Consider the following 14,506-nt stretch of genomic DNA (forward strand, 5'->3'; position numbering starts at 1 on the left):
GATGTTTTTGGAAAATGATTTTGTTGCCTTTTTGGGCTGAGGAAGAGATAGCCATTCAAACGGATCAAGAAACTTCTACCGAATTCTTCATACAACAAAATTCCAAATTTTGGATATTGATATTTCTAAGTGATAAAGCTTGTTTATGTACGGTGCGAACTGATTGGCTGAGAGAAATTTGTCTTCAGCCAATAGTGTTGGATTTATAATTTTATCACTAATCCAACTATCTATCATATGGTTAACAAATTAATCACAGTTCTACTAGTTGGCAACAACTAAATAGTTATTACTATTACTTTCATGAGTTTCATCTACGATGTAGTTAAATTAAGATGTGGGGTTAAATATTCAAATACACACCTCTTTCAAAGTAGTGTTGAACTAACCATGGTATGGAGGCTTTCCGGGGCCTGTAACAACACAAACTCAAACGCAGCAGAATAAGAACGGGAAACAACCAATGAGAAGAAATACACCTGCAGTATTTTTCACCTTGGAGAAAGTTGTGACCTTTTCTTATTTTCTTATGGATCCTTTGTTACAATCAACAGATTTGCAATTGCACAACTGTTGTTACTAATAGCTAAAGCTTTATTCAGTAAAACACTACGATCAAATTTACAGTTACATAATGAGGGAAGCAAATATACAAACAATAAAAGAGATATTACCAAACCATATATTTTGTGTCGACTAAGTGCCAGTAGTTTGTCTGGTATTAAGCTCGAGGGAAACGCTTCTCGCAAGTCAGAATCCTGTAACTTGAGTGAGGACCCTCGGATGTGTCACGCAGAGATGTACGCCAACCCATCGCCTTTGTGATCTCTTGAATTTCATCCATAACATCAATTAAATCCCTTATGTATGCTCGCCCTCCCGGTCTCAATATCCGGTCCATCTCTAACAATATAGTTGACATCTCGCATCTGATAAACAACCAATGCAATCGATAAATGTTTACCATTATACAGTATTACAACTCGTGCACAAAGTAGAATGGTCATGAGTGAATCATGAACATGTGTTAATTGAGTTACAAAGAACTACTTTACCTTTTTCTTTCGATTGAGAAGAGGCCTGAGGCATGTAAGAAGTCATATGTCCTCGGGTATGTATCAAATGGTTCACACCTGTCGTAGAACGCAAGGCTTATTAAAAAGTCGCTAGAGACAGAGCCTTAACATTAGTTTAACATGAGCAGGAAAAGCAACATTGCATGTAGAATAGCAGGAATCATAGAATACTTCCAAGGTTATCAAATATCGATTCCATAATTTTATGTTTTCATATGATAGATTTAAGGAGAAAAGCAGTACCAATCGTGCATTACTCCTAATAGCCCACGATCATAAATGACAGGTAATGTATTTGGCCCGCTGACAGGAACTACACTAAGAACCCAGCAATCGAGTTTATGATCATTTAGTGCAGCTGCAAATCTGCCACAAACAAAGAGAGATCAGCTAAGAAAGTGAGGTCTTATATACCGACATAGTACTCAACAGAAAGATATCATTTTCATACCCGCCAAAGCCTGCTCTCATGTCCAAAACGTTTCTTAGTTTCATCCTTTTCCATTTTAAGGCACGAATATAACCCCCAACTATTTCATTCCAGAATCTTGACTCTGCCTTGAATAGTTCTTTCCTAGCAATGTAGGAATCAAATGTTATCGTCTGTAGCCTATCAGGTGGAGTGTGGAGACGTGCAGGCCATGAAGGAACATTGCTTCCAGATCCATTCTCAGGTATGCGACTGATACAAGGTTTCAGGTTTGTGTACCTAAAGCACGAACAAAACAATATGAGACATAGAAAGTGTGATTCTTTTGCACACATTCTCACAGACCAAGTCTGAAGGCAGACTAGATAAAATCAGCCATACTAAATTGAAAGAAGAAGTTCTGATGCAAGCCTCGCAGCATAAGTTACATATAGCCTTTGCTGATATGCTTTAGCAAGCTATGTCCTTGTTTCAAAATCAAAGAAAGACGGAATGATTTAGAAGCTGTACCAAACATTATCAGGGTCGTCAGATTCATCGCAAAGAGGTGGTTTGGTTCCAGCCTCACGACTCAAATAACAGTTGTTGTTGAGGGGCTTCTGCCAGATTGCAATGTATCCTTCCTTCTTTACCAGTTTCCAGCAAAGACTAGTCGTGAGATTCAGCATTTCTGTAAACCGAAGCGCTAGATCAGATGAGCAGATTAAATGGAAAAAAAGGATTGTCACTCCGACTTTCCATGTTCCTCATTTTCTCTAACAAAGCTACGTGCCATGATCACTAGCTCCAAACAGATTAAAAGGGTTATTACCTGTCCACTGTTCTTCCAAAGCCGCCTCATGCTTATAAACAGGCTGTGCAGCCCAAGCAAAATACCCTCCAGCCCGCAGCATTCTATTGATCTCAAGGAGCAAAATTCCATCTTCATCACAAAAATGAAACATTAGAAATAAGAATTTTCGCCAAAAGGAATAGAAGCTAAACCGTAGTTCACCACAGGGAGCTAAAAGCTACAGTAACTGCGAGTTCAGACAAACCAAGCACACAAGAGAAGCTTACCATCACGACTCCAGTTAATCCTACACCTCGAACAATGAATAAGATCAAAAGCTTGGCTTGGATATAACAAACGCCTCGTAGCGAAGGCTGCCGCCATAGCAGGCACACCACGCTCAAGAGCAAACTGAATCTGGTTCTCATGGACATCTTTTGGTGCAACAGACATCGTCAAAACATTGCGTGACAACAGATAAGCACCAAAACTCGCCACACCACAACCAACATCCAACGCAACCCGAATACGCTTGCCAAACGTGATATCAGAAACCATCTGCAGACACAAAAGTCAGAGTTCACCATCCGATAAAAACCTAAAGCAAGAACTTTTCTTTGGGAAAAAGAGCAAAACCTTAGAGATCTGGTCCAAGTACTCGTCAGCTCCATGAATAAACTGTGTACCGCCACCAGGAAACTTAAACTTGCTCTTGTCTCGTGGATCTCGTGAAATCCAGTTTTGTCCGCCTTTATCTTCAACAAGCCGAGTATGAGGAACATTGCTGAACCACACCTATCCATAAATTAACTCTAAATACTTTAAGCAAACATCAAGGCATGTTCTCTAACCAAAAGCAAGCAGATGAATAGTACCTCGTCACGGCTTCTAGGCCATGGAATAGGCTGACGATAACCTTTAGGAGACGGAACCAAACAATTCAAGCCTTTGCCTCTCTCAGGGCAATGACGCTCGAACTTCTCCCCACGTTCCGTCGATCTAAGCTTCTTAATAGCAACAGTGTTATCTAAACAAGGTATATACTCTCTCATACTCTCACGACACATCGCAAACTTCTTAACCCTAGCTCTAGGTTTAGATACGGCGTCGTTTTTCAATTCCACGATCTCCGTCTTGTTCCCCGACGACTCTTCCACCGATTCGTCCTCGAACTCACCTACCTCGAAATCGTTAGACATCGCGCCGTTCTCATCTAGTACCCCGAAGGTCCGGATCGGAGCAGGAGGAGGTGGAGAAGGAATCGGAGGAGGCGGAGAGGGAGACGGCGGAGAAGGAATCGGAGGAGGATTAGCTTCCGGAGTCTCCGTAACCGTCACCGTCACTACCGAGGGAATCGGCTGCGTTGTTTCGATCTCGGTGTGATTGGAAGGGATGATGGAGGATAGATTGAAGGTTTTGTTACTATTGGGAGAGATGGAGACCTCAGGGATCGAGTTTTCCGAGGAGGAGGAGGAGGAGAAGAAGACGAGCTGCTTGTAGCCGTCGTCAGACAAGTGCTTGCCTAAGAAGAAGAAAGCGGCGGTGGCGAGAACTAAGGCGGAGATCTTGATTAACGCGGGGGTTTTGAGGAGATCGCGATTCGCGGCGGCGAAGGGTTTCATGTTGCTTGCGTTTGAAGGGATCACCGATCCCTCTTCTGGATCTGGTGCACTGTTCGTAAACTGTGTGATGATGACTAAGGGGCTGTTCGTTTGATAGAGTGAAGAAAGACACTCATTGATTGATATAATTCCTCCGAGCGATTTTGAACCGCTACTGACTACGACGACGGAGTGAGTCAAGGCATCGAGTTGCTAGAAATCAAATAAATAGAGTTGGAGTAATTTTAACTAAAACGGCGTAGTTTTAACAAATAGGATGTTTAGTCACACGTGTGAATGTATTCAAAAAGACGTGATTGCTTAATTAATCTATTGAATTTGTGTTTAGGACAATTCATGCTCTGAAGGGTTTCAAGCACTTGAACCAGAGCTGTCTCTCTGGGTTGCTAAACACGTTTACTGCAGCGGATAAGAGCTTAACACGAGTGGACAATCAAGCAAGAAGAAAAGTGTGTTAAGCTGTGAATAGGGATGTTAACACACAGCCTGTGATATACAAGACACTACAAATGCCGAGGCAAGTGAGGAGGATCGATCCAAGATCAAGTAAGCTTTAATCTGATGGAAAATTTGTTCTGGTATAGGCCTTTATTGTAATGGAATTATGGAATCATTGTTTGTAGTACCTCAACAGCTTGTTATGTTTGTAAAACCTTTGGATTATATTGGTGAGTTATCTGAAAATCGTTTTCCCACACTGCAATTTACAAAACTGATAGATCAATTATTACTTGCCTCGTAAGTAAATTGATCACTTCTAGGTTTATCACAAGTACTGAAGTAAGAACCAACTGTTTCTATTTATCATGCAATGATGTTTCCGTCAACTATTTACATTTTTTAGACTAAGAAACTGAGAGTGTAACTCAAAATCTAAACCTTAAACCTTCATCAAAATCCCTAAACAACATTAATCCCCTCATGAACTAATCCTAAACCCAAATAAATCCCTTTCTACATTTTTTCTCTTAACATGACAAAGACAAACTCTCTAGTCAGAATCCTCGAAAGCAGCCTCGGAGATCCTCTTACTAACCTCTTTCCTGAGAGCAAACGTTGTGACATCAATAGCTAAGCAAATCCGTTGAGTGACTCTGTGCCTAAACATCCAAACCGTGACGAAGTCACAACACTCCTTGAGCCCATACTCTTCCACGAACGTCCACCACCCTATCGTCAAATCAAACGACGACCTCTTCTTACCAAGCCACATCTCATGAACCTTTCCGTCTGGTCCGTATATCGTGAACCTACTCTCGTTTTTCCATGACTCGTCGCTAAGAAGCTGCTGAAACTTCTTCCTCACTTGCGAGTTCGATAAAGACAGCCTGTTCTGTTTCACGTCGCTCGTCGTCAGCTGCTTTCGGATCGGTCTGCTGCATTGCTCGACTAAGATGCGGTGAATGATCTTTTCAGGTGGAGTCTCCGGAGCTTTCCATCGGCGCAGACACCCCAAGGTTTGTTCTGAGTCGTCTTCGTCTTCCCTTGCCTTTTCTTCTTCTTCAGCTAAGCTTCTTTGTGATGTTTTTGTCGTCGTCCTTGAAGGCACAATCATCGTACCTCCTCTGCTTTCCTCTTCTTGGTTAGCATCTTTGATTTTCTGTTCCACTTTCTTCTTCTTTGCTTCCCTTGTCTCTGACTCTGAGGCCACGATCTTGTCATCGTCTGTCTTGGCTTCTATGTCCAGGTCTTGCGTTAAAGACGCCATGATCTCTGTTTCCGTTTCTTTCTCCGGTGAAGAAAGTTATCAAGAGAGACGATAAAGCTTTTGTTTTGGGGTCTTCTCTCGAGTGGAATGGAATTATATGGATCACTTTCTCTATTTATATAGGACTTTGGTTTCGACTCTCTGCCTCCTCCCACCCTTTTTTAAAGCTTAACTATTAGACGTTTTCTTTTTAATTCCCCTTTTATGTCTCCATTAATACATCTTAATTAGCAAAGGTATTGAGTGATACTTAATTATAGATTAATTAGGATGATCAGCTCAGTTGAAATCCATAGATGCTTGTGGGTTTTACCATATGTTACATGTAATGTGTTGAATTATATGACGTGAGGAATTATATAGAGTGTTGTTATACATGTAGAGTTGTATCATCAAACATGTAAATCTGTAGTGGAATAATTTTTGTCAACACTAGTGTAAAGCTTTAGGCAATATAACATCTCTTTTCTTTTTTGTTTGGTCTTACAAGTTCTCTTCAGTATTTGAACTTTGGCCTGTGTGTTGGTAAAAGCTTTGGATCATATAGATAATCGTTTTCGCAGACTGCAGTAGAAGGGTCTAGACCAAAATATTAATTAGCATGCAAAACTGATGACCATGATAACTTGTCTTTCAAGTAAAGTTATCACTTCTTGGTCATCACAAGCCCTGATCACAAGTACTGAAGTAAGCACCAACTGTATTATTATTTTTTTATCATACAATAACGTTTCTGTCAACTATGTACATTTCTAGACTAAGAAACTGAGAATGTGACTCAAATCAAAACCTTAAAACTTCTACCTCATGTTCAATATCTCATCAAATCTCTAATAACCCCGCCTTAATCTCTAATCATCATCCTCGAAAGCAGCCTGAGAGATCCTCTTACTAACCTCTTTCCTGAACGAAAACCGTATGGCATCCACAGCTAAGCAAATCCCTTGCGTGTCTCTGCGCCTAAACATCCACACAGTGATGAAGTCACAACACTCCTTGAGCCCATAATCCACGACGAACTTCCTCCACCCTAACGTCAACTCAAACGAAGACCTCTCCTTATCACCAACCCACATCTCATGAACCTTCCCGTCTGGTCCGTAAACCGAAACCCTAGTCTCCTTTCTCCCTCGCGCTGCCTCTGTTTCGTCCAGAAGCTGCTGAAACTTCTTCCTCGGTAAAGACAGCTTCCTAGAGTTCACGTCGCTCGTCGTCAGCTGCTTTTGGATCGGTCTGCTGCATTGCTCGATCAAGTGGTGAATGATCTTGTTCGGTGGAAGATCCGGAGCTTTCCATCGGGTGAGGAACCTCAAGGTTTGTTCCGAGTCGTCTTTTTCGTGATCGTCTATTTCGAGCACGGATGGATTCTTAGGTGGGACTGCGTCGTAGTACATAGACAGAAGGATTGCTGAGGCTCGAGCCTCCTTTTCCCTTAACTCTTCTTCTTCTTCTTGAGTTAAGCTTCTTGGTGGTGATGTTGTTGTCATCGTCCCTCCTCTGCTTTCGTCTTCTTGATTAGCATCTTTGACTTCTTGTTCGCTTGTCGCTGACTCTGAGGCAACGATCTTGTTGTCATCGGCTACTTTGACTTCAGGTTCCACTTTCTGCTTCTCTGCTTCGTTTGTCTCTGACTCTGAGGCCGCCATCTTGTCATCGTCTTCGTGTTTGGCTTCGTTGTTCAGGTCTTCGTCGTCGAGTGCGTCTTCTTCCATGCGGTGGTGGACTTGTTCGTCTTGCGTTGAAGACGCCATGGTCTCTGTTTCGCCTTTCTTTCTCCGGGGAAAAGAAGTTAACGAGAAAAGATCTTTGTTTTTGGGATCTTCTCTCTCGAGTGAAATGGATTATGGATGATCACTTCCTCTATATATAGGACTTTGGTTTCGACTCTCTACCCCTTTTTTTTATAAAGCTTGATTATTATATAAGTTTTCTTGTTAATTCTCCTTTATGTTTTCATTAATACTTGTTAATCAACAAAGATTTTGATTGATACTTATTTATCAGATTAATTTGGACGTTCAGCAAAAGTTAAAATTCACTTCTCTCAAAGTTGATAATAGATGCTTTTGTTCCATATATTATATAACTTATATGTAATGTGTTGAAAATTAATTATACGACGTGAAAAATTATATATAGAGGGAGTGTTATACATGCAGAGTTGTATCATCAAGAAAGAGTGTACAAGGATTACAAAAGGATGTTAACTACAACCAGATCAGCATGACGAAACCAATCTATAATATCTAAATAAACTTTTTTTGGTTTATATGTTTCTAAAAGCTTAAATTCAGTTCATATTGTTTCTAACCAAATGCTTGGGGTGGCTTTGGTTATTGATAATTTTCCGCCTTCTTATTGTTTGGTTTAGTAAGAATGTGAACCGAATCCGGCTTATAAATTATACTAAACCGAACTAATGTGCCCTAGTACTGAAAAACCTTAAACCCTGAGAAGGAACTCATTTTTGGTTTCACAGAAAATCAAAAGAAGAACACACCAAACCGTTGCCAATGGGTTTCGCTTGGTGCGTACGCAGGTCAGCATCTAGATTAGCTTCCGTATGTGGTAATCGGATGGGTAGAGTCCGGTCAATCTCCGCCGTTGTTAACCGTCATTCTCTTGCTCCCACCACATCTCCGTTTCGCTCTTTTGCCCTTTACTCGACGGCTATTGATCGGATGAGCTCCGAGCAATCGCTTCTCCGCGTGATTGACTCCGAGATCAACTCTGCTCTCCAAATCGATGATCCCGACCTGGTAAAGTTTTAGGCTTTTCGCTTGATTAGTTAAAAGGGTATCCGAAAGTTTGCTGCTTTCACTTCGTATGTGTTAGCATATGCACTGTGCTATATTGAATCACTCTTTACAATGCATTTGCCTTTTGAAAAGTTCTTCACTTTATGAAACTTCAGTCGTATTGCTTTCTGGAGCTATGCTTAAGCAAGTGTTAGATCTTTGCTACCATGTAGGACAGATTGTATTTGACTCAGAATAGCTAAGGATAAAGTTATTACCTTTAGTACAAGATATATGAGTGTTAGCATAGACACCCACTGATTGCTTTCTGGAGCTATGCTTAAACAAGTAGCAGAGATTGCATTTGACTCTCTGTTGTTGTTTTTTTCCCGTACATTCTGTTGGGGGTTTTGTTAGGAGCAGGATGAAGAGACGGGTCCAGGAAGCTTCCCTTTATAGAACTACTCTTTAAAATGCATTTTCCTTTGAAAATTTCAATCATATTGCTACTCTTCCCCACTGATAGATTCTCACAGCTTTGCTAAAGCAAGTATTAGTAGATTTTTATTAGCAAGTAGCAGAGGTTGTATTTGACTCAGAAATAGCTGAGTTGATGAGAATATTCTTACGTTTACAAGATTTATGTCTGGGCTGTTTTTTTCTTTCTCTTACATTCTATTGTGGTTTTGTCTGGGAGCAGGATGAAGAGACGGCGCCAGGAAGCTTCCCTTTCAAAATTGAAGACAATCCTGGGCATCAGACTGTAACGTTGACTAGAGATTACAAAGGGGAGCATATCAAAGTTGTAGTGAGCATGCCTAGTCTCGACGGTGATGAAAACGACGATGAGGACGATGATGATGAGGATGGTCATAACAATGGATCAAGTATTCCACTTGTTGTGACTGTTACCAAGAAGAGCGGGCTTAGCTTAGAGTTTAGCTGTATGGCTTTCCCGGATGAGATTGCCATTGATGCTTTATCTGTGAGCAATCAGGGGAGTACTTTGGAGGATAAATTGGCGAATGAAGGGCCTGATTTCGAGTAAGCATATTAAAAGAAAAACTATTGTAATAACTGGCAGAAAAGTTATATGTATATAAGGTTGTGTTGCTTATTTTCGTTTGCTTTTGCAGATGCTTGGACGAGAATCTGAAGAAGACATTCTACAAGTATCTGGAGATCAGAGGAGTGAAAGCAAGCACTACAAACTTCTTGCACCAGTACATGATGAGGAAAGTGAAGAGAGAGTACTTGCTCTGGTTGAAGAATGTTAAGAAGTTTATGGAAGAGTAATAGGTAAGGTCGAAATGTATGAATGAGTTTATGTTCGTTATTTGCATGCATGTGTTTTCACATTTACAGAATCTTTGAGAATTTATGGGTAATGACTTTTAAGTTTATTTTCTACTTTGTATCAAGGTCTGATTTCACAATGCAAATCCAAACAAATAAAGATAATTGATAAATAAGAAAAGTGTAGCTTACAATATCTTACTTATGAGCCAAAGACCAAGTGGTAAAAACGAACAGAACAAAGGAACTTATTTTTGGTGCAATCCCTAAACTCTAAAATCAAAACCACTTCACTTCATAAGAGAGGGTTTCAATAACAATTATAATATAGGATATGATATTAGCAGAGAGGAAACAAAAAGCCCATCCTCTAGACTTTTGACACAGAGAGTCTTTTAAGCTTGGATGGGAATGTCTTGATGGGTGTAAGCAATCCCATTGTCTCCATCCACAACTTGTCCTTTTCCTCTCATTATCCTGCAAACCACAAAACCATTCTTCCTTAGAAAACCATTTCACAAACAAAAGAATTTATAGAAAGGTATGAATGAAACCAAAACTGTTACCATCTGGTTGTAAGTAATCCCTCGACTCCCACTGGACCACGAGCATGGATCCTGCCTGTGCTTATCCCAACCTATACACCGAACCAAAAACTTACTTCACACTCTTCCATTTTCACCGTTTACTATATATAAGATTGTTTTGTATGTCTGGTGCTTGCTTACCTCAGCACCAAGTCCAAATCGAAAACCATCAGAGAATCTTGTGCTTGCATTGTGGAACACAGCAGCACTGTTCGAGGACACGTAGCTTATAAGTTAGTCTCCCAACATGATAAAGTGGCTAAGCAAGTTCATCATCCTATATATTTTTACCTGTCTACTTGGCGAAGGAATAGCTCTGCAACTTCAGGATCCTCTGTCACAATACAGTCTGTGTGTGCGCTGCTCACAACAACATCCAAGACAAAGATAAAGAGTGAACATTTCCAGCAAAAGATTACAGCCCCGTCAGTGTTGCTTGTGTCGAGCTTTTTCTTACCTCCCATGTCTGTGAATGTGATCTATAGCACCATAAACGTCTTCTACAACTTCAACAGTGCACGCCTTGGAACAGTACTCATGATTGAAAGACCGTGCTTCTGGTAGGTTAAGTATTTTACTTGCCTTTGGTCCACCATACAAAGTGACTCCTGTAGTTTAATATACCTCATATGAGTCCATCTGTTTTGAAGGTATGAGACATCTAGATAGTGTTATGAATTACCATTGCTCTGCAGAGCAAATATAAGCTCATTGAGCACAGCATTCTGCTCAAGATCCTTATGCACAAGAAGAGTTTCCTGAAAAAAAAAGACGAGGGAGAGAGAGATTAAAACTAAAAATCTCATTACATTACTGAAATCTAGAGGAAAGGTCAGAGAAGTTGTCTTACCATGGCATTACAAGCTGCTGGATAATCCAACTTTGCATCAGAAACTATGCGCTTAGCCATATCCACATTACAAGCCTTGTCGACATATACATGACAGATTCCATCTGAGATATTACACAATTAAGTCATCATCACTTCTCTAGCACAAATCTATAGAAAAAAAAAAAGTTAAAACCGTACCAGCATGACCAAGAACAGGGATTTTTGTAGTGTTTTTAATCTGGGAAACAAGCTGGTTGCTGCCTCTTGGGATCACAAGATCAATAACGTCATCAAGCTGTAGCACAAAATGCAAAATAGTTAGTTTTAACAAAAAAAAGATATCAAAGACTGTAAAAATCCGAATTTACCTTGAGCAAATCAGGAATCTCTTCCCTTGAAGTCACAAGTCCAATGAGTTTACCACCCACAGTCTCTGGAATTGCATCAGTGATCACCTTGTGTAAGATTGCATTTGATCGCCTGGCCTCCTTTCCACCCTTCAATAAAAGACCATTTCCACTTCGGATGGCAAGTGAAGCAATCTGTTTGGTTTTGTGAGTCAATCAAAAGCTTTTAGTACCAAACTTTAAAATTCAAAAGAAGAGAAAAAAGGACATTGGCTCTTTAACGTACCTGTACAAGTGCATCAGGTCGAGACTCAAAAACAATCAAGAGTACGCCTAATGGGGATGATGTCTTCTCCAAAACAAGACCATCTGCCACCTGTCACAAAGAACCAAATAGCATAAACAACTATTATAGACTGTAAAATTAACTATATGAAAACAGGTGTCCTCTAATCACCTCAGTTTTCTTTAGAACACGGCCAATTGGATCTTCCATATCAGCTAGCTTACGAACTGAACCTGCAAGGCTCGAGATCTATCAACAACAAAAACAAGCAAGCATTAGCAACCACACAAAAGAGAGGTGAAATTGGTATAATAATACCAGACCATGAATACAGGCGCTTACCTTTGCAGGTGTCATAACCAAACGAGCCACCAGTGACTCTTCAAGTCCAGCTTCTTGTGCTGTAGCCACATCTAATTCATTCTCAGCTCTGATTGTTTTCTCATTTGCTTCAAGAGCATCGGCGATACTATACAGTATTTGTTTCCTATCTTCCGAAGATAAGGCCTGTAGCAGCAAATCACAAAACAGATCTATCTGTAACAAACGAGAAGCAATTTGCAGACATGATGTATACGTACAACAAGCGCCTTAGACAGTACCTGGAGCTTTCTGGAACTTTCCCTTGCAGCAACAGCCATGTCACGAGCAGTAGAATCAGTGATCGGAGCCCATAAACGAGCATCTTGATGGAACAAGGTTCCAACACGCAGTCCTCTAAGGACTTTATCTATGTTCTCAGCTGCATACCCACTACAAGAAAACAAGAAAAGTATCAATTTGATGAATCAGAACAAGCATATCACAGTCTAGTTATGCTGATGTGTAGAAGTTCACACACACCTGGTTATGATGACAGGGATGCCAGCATAAGCTGCGTTCACTGCAGCTTTCACTTTAGCAGTCATGCCTCCTCTTCCTAGTCTTGACTTGTCGCCAAATGTGATCTCATCTTGATGTTTTTCCTTGATGAATGTGTGGATCAGCTTTGAGTTAGGATCACTAGGAGGACCGGTGTAAAGACCTTCGACATCACTCAGAAGAATCAGAAGATCAGCCTTTAGTTCCAGCGCCAATAGAGCAGCTAAGCTGTCGTTATCCCAAAAGATGCCAGAGGAATCCTGCCCATATATATTTAAATGCAATGAAGCTGAACATTATTAGACTATATGAGATTGAACATCTTAAGAGAGACAAAAGATCAAAGTCAACAAACCTGATAAGGAGCTCTTCTGGTGCTAATAGCATCATTCTCATTGAAAATAGGAATAACCCTCAGATCAAGCATGGACTTGACTGTCTCATTGAGTTGCTTCCTGAACTCCTTGTCTCTGAAGCTACTGTCATTCACCAGTAGCTGAGCCGCCGTCACATCAAGCTAGCCAAATAAAAAAGCATATCAATATTTGGAACTCTACATAACAATCTAGCGAACAGAACATAGTTTTATTTTTTTCAGTAGAACCAACCAACCTGGTCAAACATAGTCTCATAATAAGCCATGAGACTGCTTTGTCCAACACCAGCACAAGCCTTCCCATCAAGTTCATGCTGAGGCTTCTGAAGATCAGCAAAGCTGCAATACATAAACAGACCAACTTCTAACACACACACAAAAAATTAATCATAAAGACAAAAACACATCTCAGTTTATTTTCCCAAACCATAAGGGAATGGGTTTTAAAAGTAGCTATTTTTTTTAGTAACCTGCTATTGACTAACTGTCTGTAGCGAAGCCTTTGGCGGCCAAGACCAACCGCACCAGATGACACCAATATCACCTCAAATCCATCCGAGTTTAATTCCGCAAGCTGACATTAATTTTGGTTTTTTTTAAACAAATTACATATATATATTTTCACATGTCTTTCATGAACCCTTTTCACAATTTGTGATTAAAAGCAAAAAACAAAAAAATTGATCTATTATTATTTAAAAAAATTCATACCTGTTCACAGAGAGCTCCTAAGCGACCAAGAGCCAATCTTCCACCTTTCCCAGTTACAACAGCGGTTCCAACCTTTACCACAAAATAAATATTAATTACCAGAAAATAAATAAATAATTCTTAACACTTATCTAGTGACATGCAGATTAAGATTCATAAACCTAATTACCAGAGGTTTGATATTTACTCAGATTCAGAAAAAAACATTTTGAGTTTATATAAATCGTAAAGTATTCATTTTAATTTTCACCAGCCGCAAAAATAGAAGTTTTAAGACAGAACTAAACACATGTCCACGATGATGAACACTTCTCAGATCAGACCGAGAAACACGGTCGTAATGCAAATCAAAATATGAGAATGCTGACGAGAGAAGAGACGATACCTTAACGACGATACGCTTGACGTCTTTAGCGAAAGCGCGTGAACGATCTAGCTCCTCCATTTGTTGTCGCCTACCAAAACCTCTCCTCCAAAGGAACGAGTTAACTCAGTGGTTCGTCAGTGACCGAGTTTAGAGAGAGAGAACCAAATAATATCTGGTGAGGGAAGTGTGGAGATGAACAAGGAAGAGATGAAGGGGTTTATAAACACAACTACAGATCCTGTTACCAAACCACGAGGCGCCACGTGTGGGTGTGAGGGCGTAATTGGAATATCAGATTCAATTAATGAGGTGGCCTTTGTTAATTGGATGGTGTAGGTTAAGAGAGATTAGGGTGCGTTGTAGGAGATTGCTTACTCGGTTTTGTGGGTATTTTCGGTAATTTAAAAATCGGCGGCTGAGAAAGCGCCGTGAGCAAACGCAAAACGGAGATCAGAAGAGGACAACTGAAAAGCGGACAGCAATGCAATTTTTAGATG

At 40.3% G+C, this 14,506-nt stretch overlaps 5 protein-coding genes across 6 annotated transcripts; 1 reads left to right on the forward strand and 4 right to left on the reverse strand.

The window, feature by feature from the left end:
- Nucleotides 1-496: 496 nt before the first annotated feature.
- On the reverse strand, nt 497-4,083 carry LOC108813209 (probable methyltransferase PMT11). The gene is made up of 9 exons (XM_056988148.1): nt 3,154-4,083; nt 2,915-3,073; nt 2,566-2,836; nt 2,318-2,428; nt 2,017-2,176; nt 1,528-1,785; nt 1,320-1,442; nt 1,056-1,133; nt 497-929 (listed from the first exon to the last, which is right to left on the reverse strand). Exons 1-9 carry the CDS (start codon nt 3,898-3,900, stop codon nt 722-724), a joined length of 2,115 nt encoding a protein of 704 aa, XP_056844128.1. The 5' UTR covers nt 3,901-4,083; the 3' UTR covers nt 497-721.
- Nucleotides 4,084-4,843: 760 nt separating this feature from the next.
- Nucleotides 4,844-5,678, reverse strand: LOC108838604 (putative B3 domain-containing protein At4g03170). Its single transcript, XM_018611512.2, has one exon. The coding sequence runs from the start codon at nt 5,606-5,608 to the stop codon at nt 4,892-4,894; it is 717 nt and encodes a 238-aa protein (XP_018467014.2). The 5' UTR covers nt 5,609-5,678; the 3' UTR covers nt 4,844-4,891.
- A 781-nt stretch (nt 5,679-6,459) lies between these two features.
- On the reverse strand, nt 6,460-7,359 carry LOC108808796 (putative B3 domain-containing protein At4g03170). Its single transcript, XM_056988520.1, has 2 exons — nt 7,279-7,359; nt 6,460-7,215 (listed from the first exon to the last, which is right to left on the reverse strand). Exons 1-2 carry the CDS (start codon nt 7,357-7,359, stop codon nt 6,460-6,462), a joined length of 837 nt encoding a protein of 278 aa, XP_056844500.1.
- Nucleotides 7,360-8,045: 686 nt separating this feature from the next.
- Nucleotides 8,046-9,749, forward strand: LOC108806486 (uncharacterized protein At2g39795, mitochondrial). Its single transcript, XM_018578624.2, has 3 exons — nt 8,046-8,367; nt 9,047-9,390; nt 9,483-9,749. The coding sequence occupies exons 1-3, from the start codon at nt 8,122-8,124 to the stop codon at nt 9,640-9,642; spliced, it is 750 nt and encodes a 249-aa protein (XP_018434126.2). The 5' UTR covers nt 8,046-8,121; the 3' UTR covers nt 9,643-9,749.
- A 39-nt stretch (nt 9,750-9,788) lies between these two features.
- Nucleotides 9,789-14,205, reverse strand: LOC108838998 (delta-1-pyrroline-5-carboxylate synthase A). Of its 2 annotated transcripts, XM_056988871.1 has the most exons (19): nt 14,028-14,205; nt 13,643-13,714; nt 13,402-13,505; nt 13,168-13,270; nt 12,911-13,072; nt 12,538-12,815; nt 12,297-12,447; nt 12,037-12,201; nt 11,866-11,943; nt 11,695-11,784; nt 11,430-11,603; nt 11,260-11,356; nt 11,080-11,183; nt 10,912-10,987; nt 10,687-10,837; nt 10,521-10,589; nt 10,371-10,437; nt 10,209-10,279; nt 9,789-10,119 (listed from the first exon to the last, which is right to left on the reverse strand). In XM_056988871.1, the coding sequence occupies exons 1-19, from the start codon at nt 14,085-14,087 to the stop codon at nt 10,038-10,040; spliced, it is 2,154 nt and encodes a 717-aa protein (XP_056844851.1). In that variant the 5' UTR covers nt 14,088-14,205; the 3' UTR covers nt 9,789-10,037. The 2 variants fall into 2 exon arrangements, with proteins under 2 accessions (XP_056844851.1, XP_056844852.1); XM_056988872.1 differs by lacking the exon at nt 13,402-13,505 and having other exon boundaries at nt 14,028-14,089.
- Nucleotides 14,206-14,506: the final 301 nt, after the last annotated feature.

The sequence above is a fragment of the Raphanus sativus genome, chromosome 6, assembly GCF_000801105.2.
Source record: "Raphanus sativus cultivar WK10039 chromosome 6, ASM80110v3, whole genome shotgun sequence".
NCBI classification, from domain to species: Eukaryota; Viridiplantae; Streptophyta; class Magnoliopsida; order Brassicales; family Brassicaceae; genus Raphanus; species Raphanus sativus.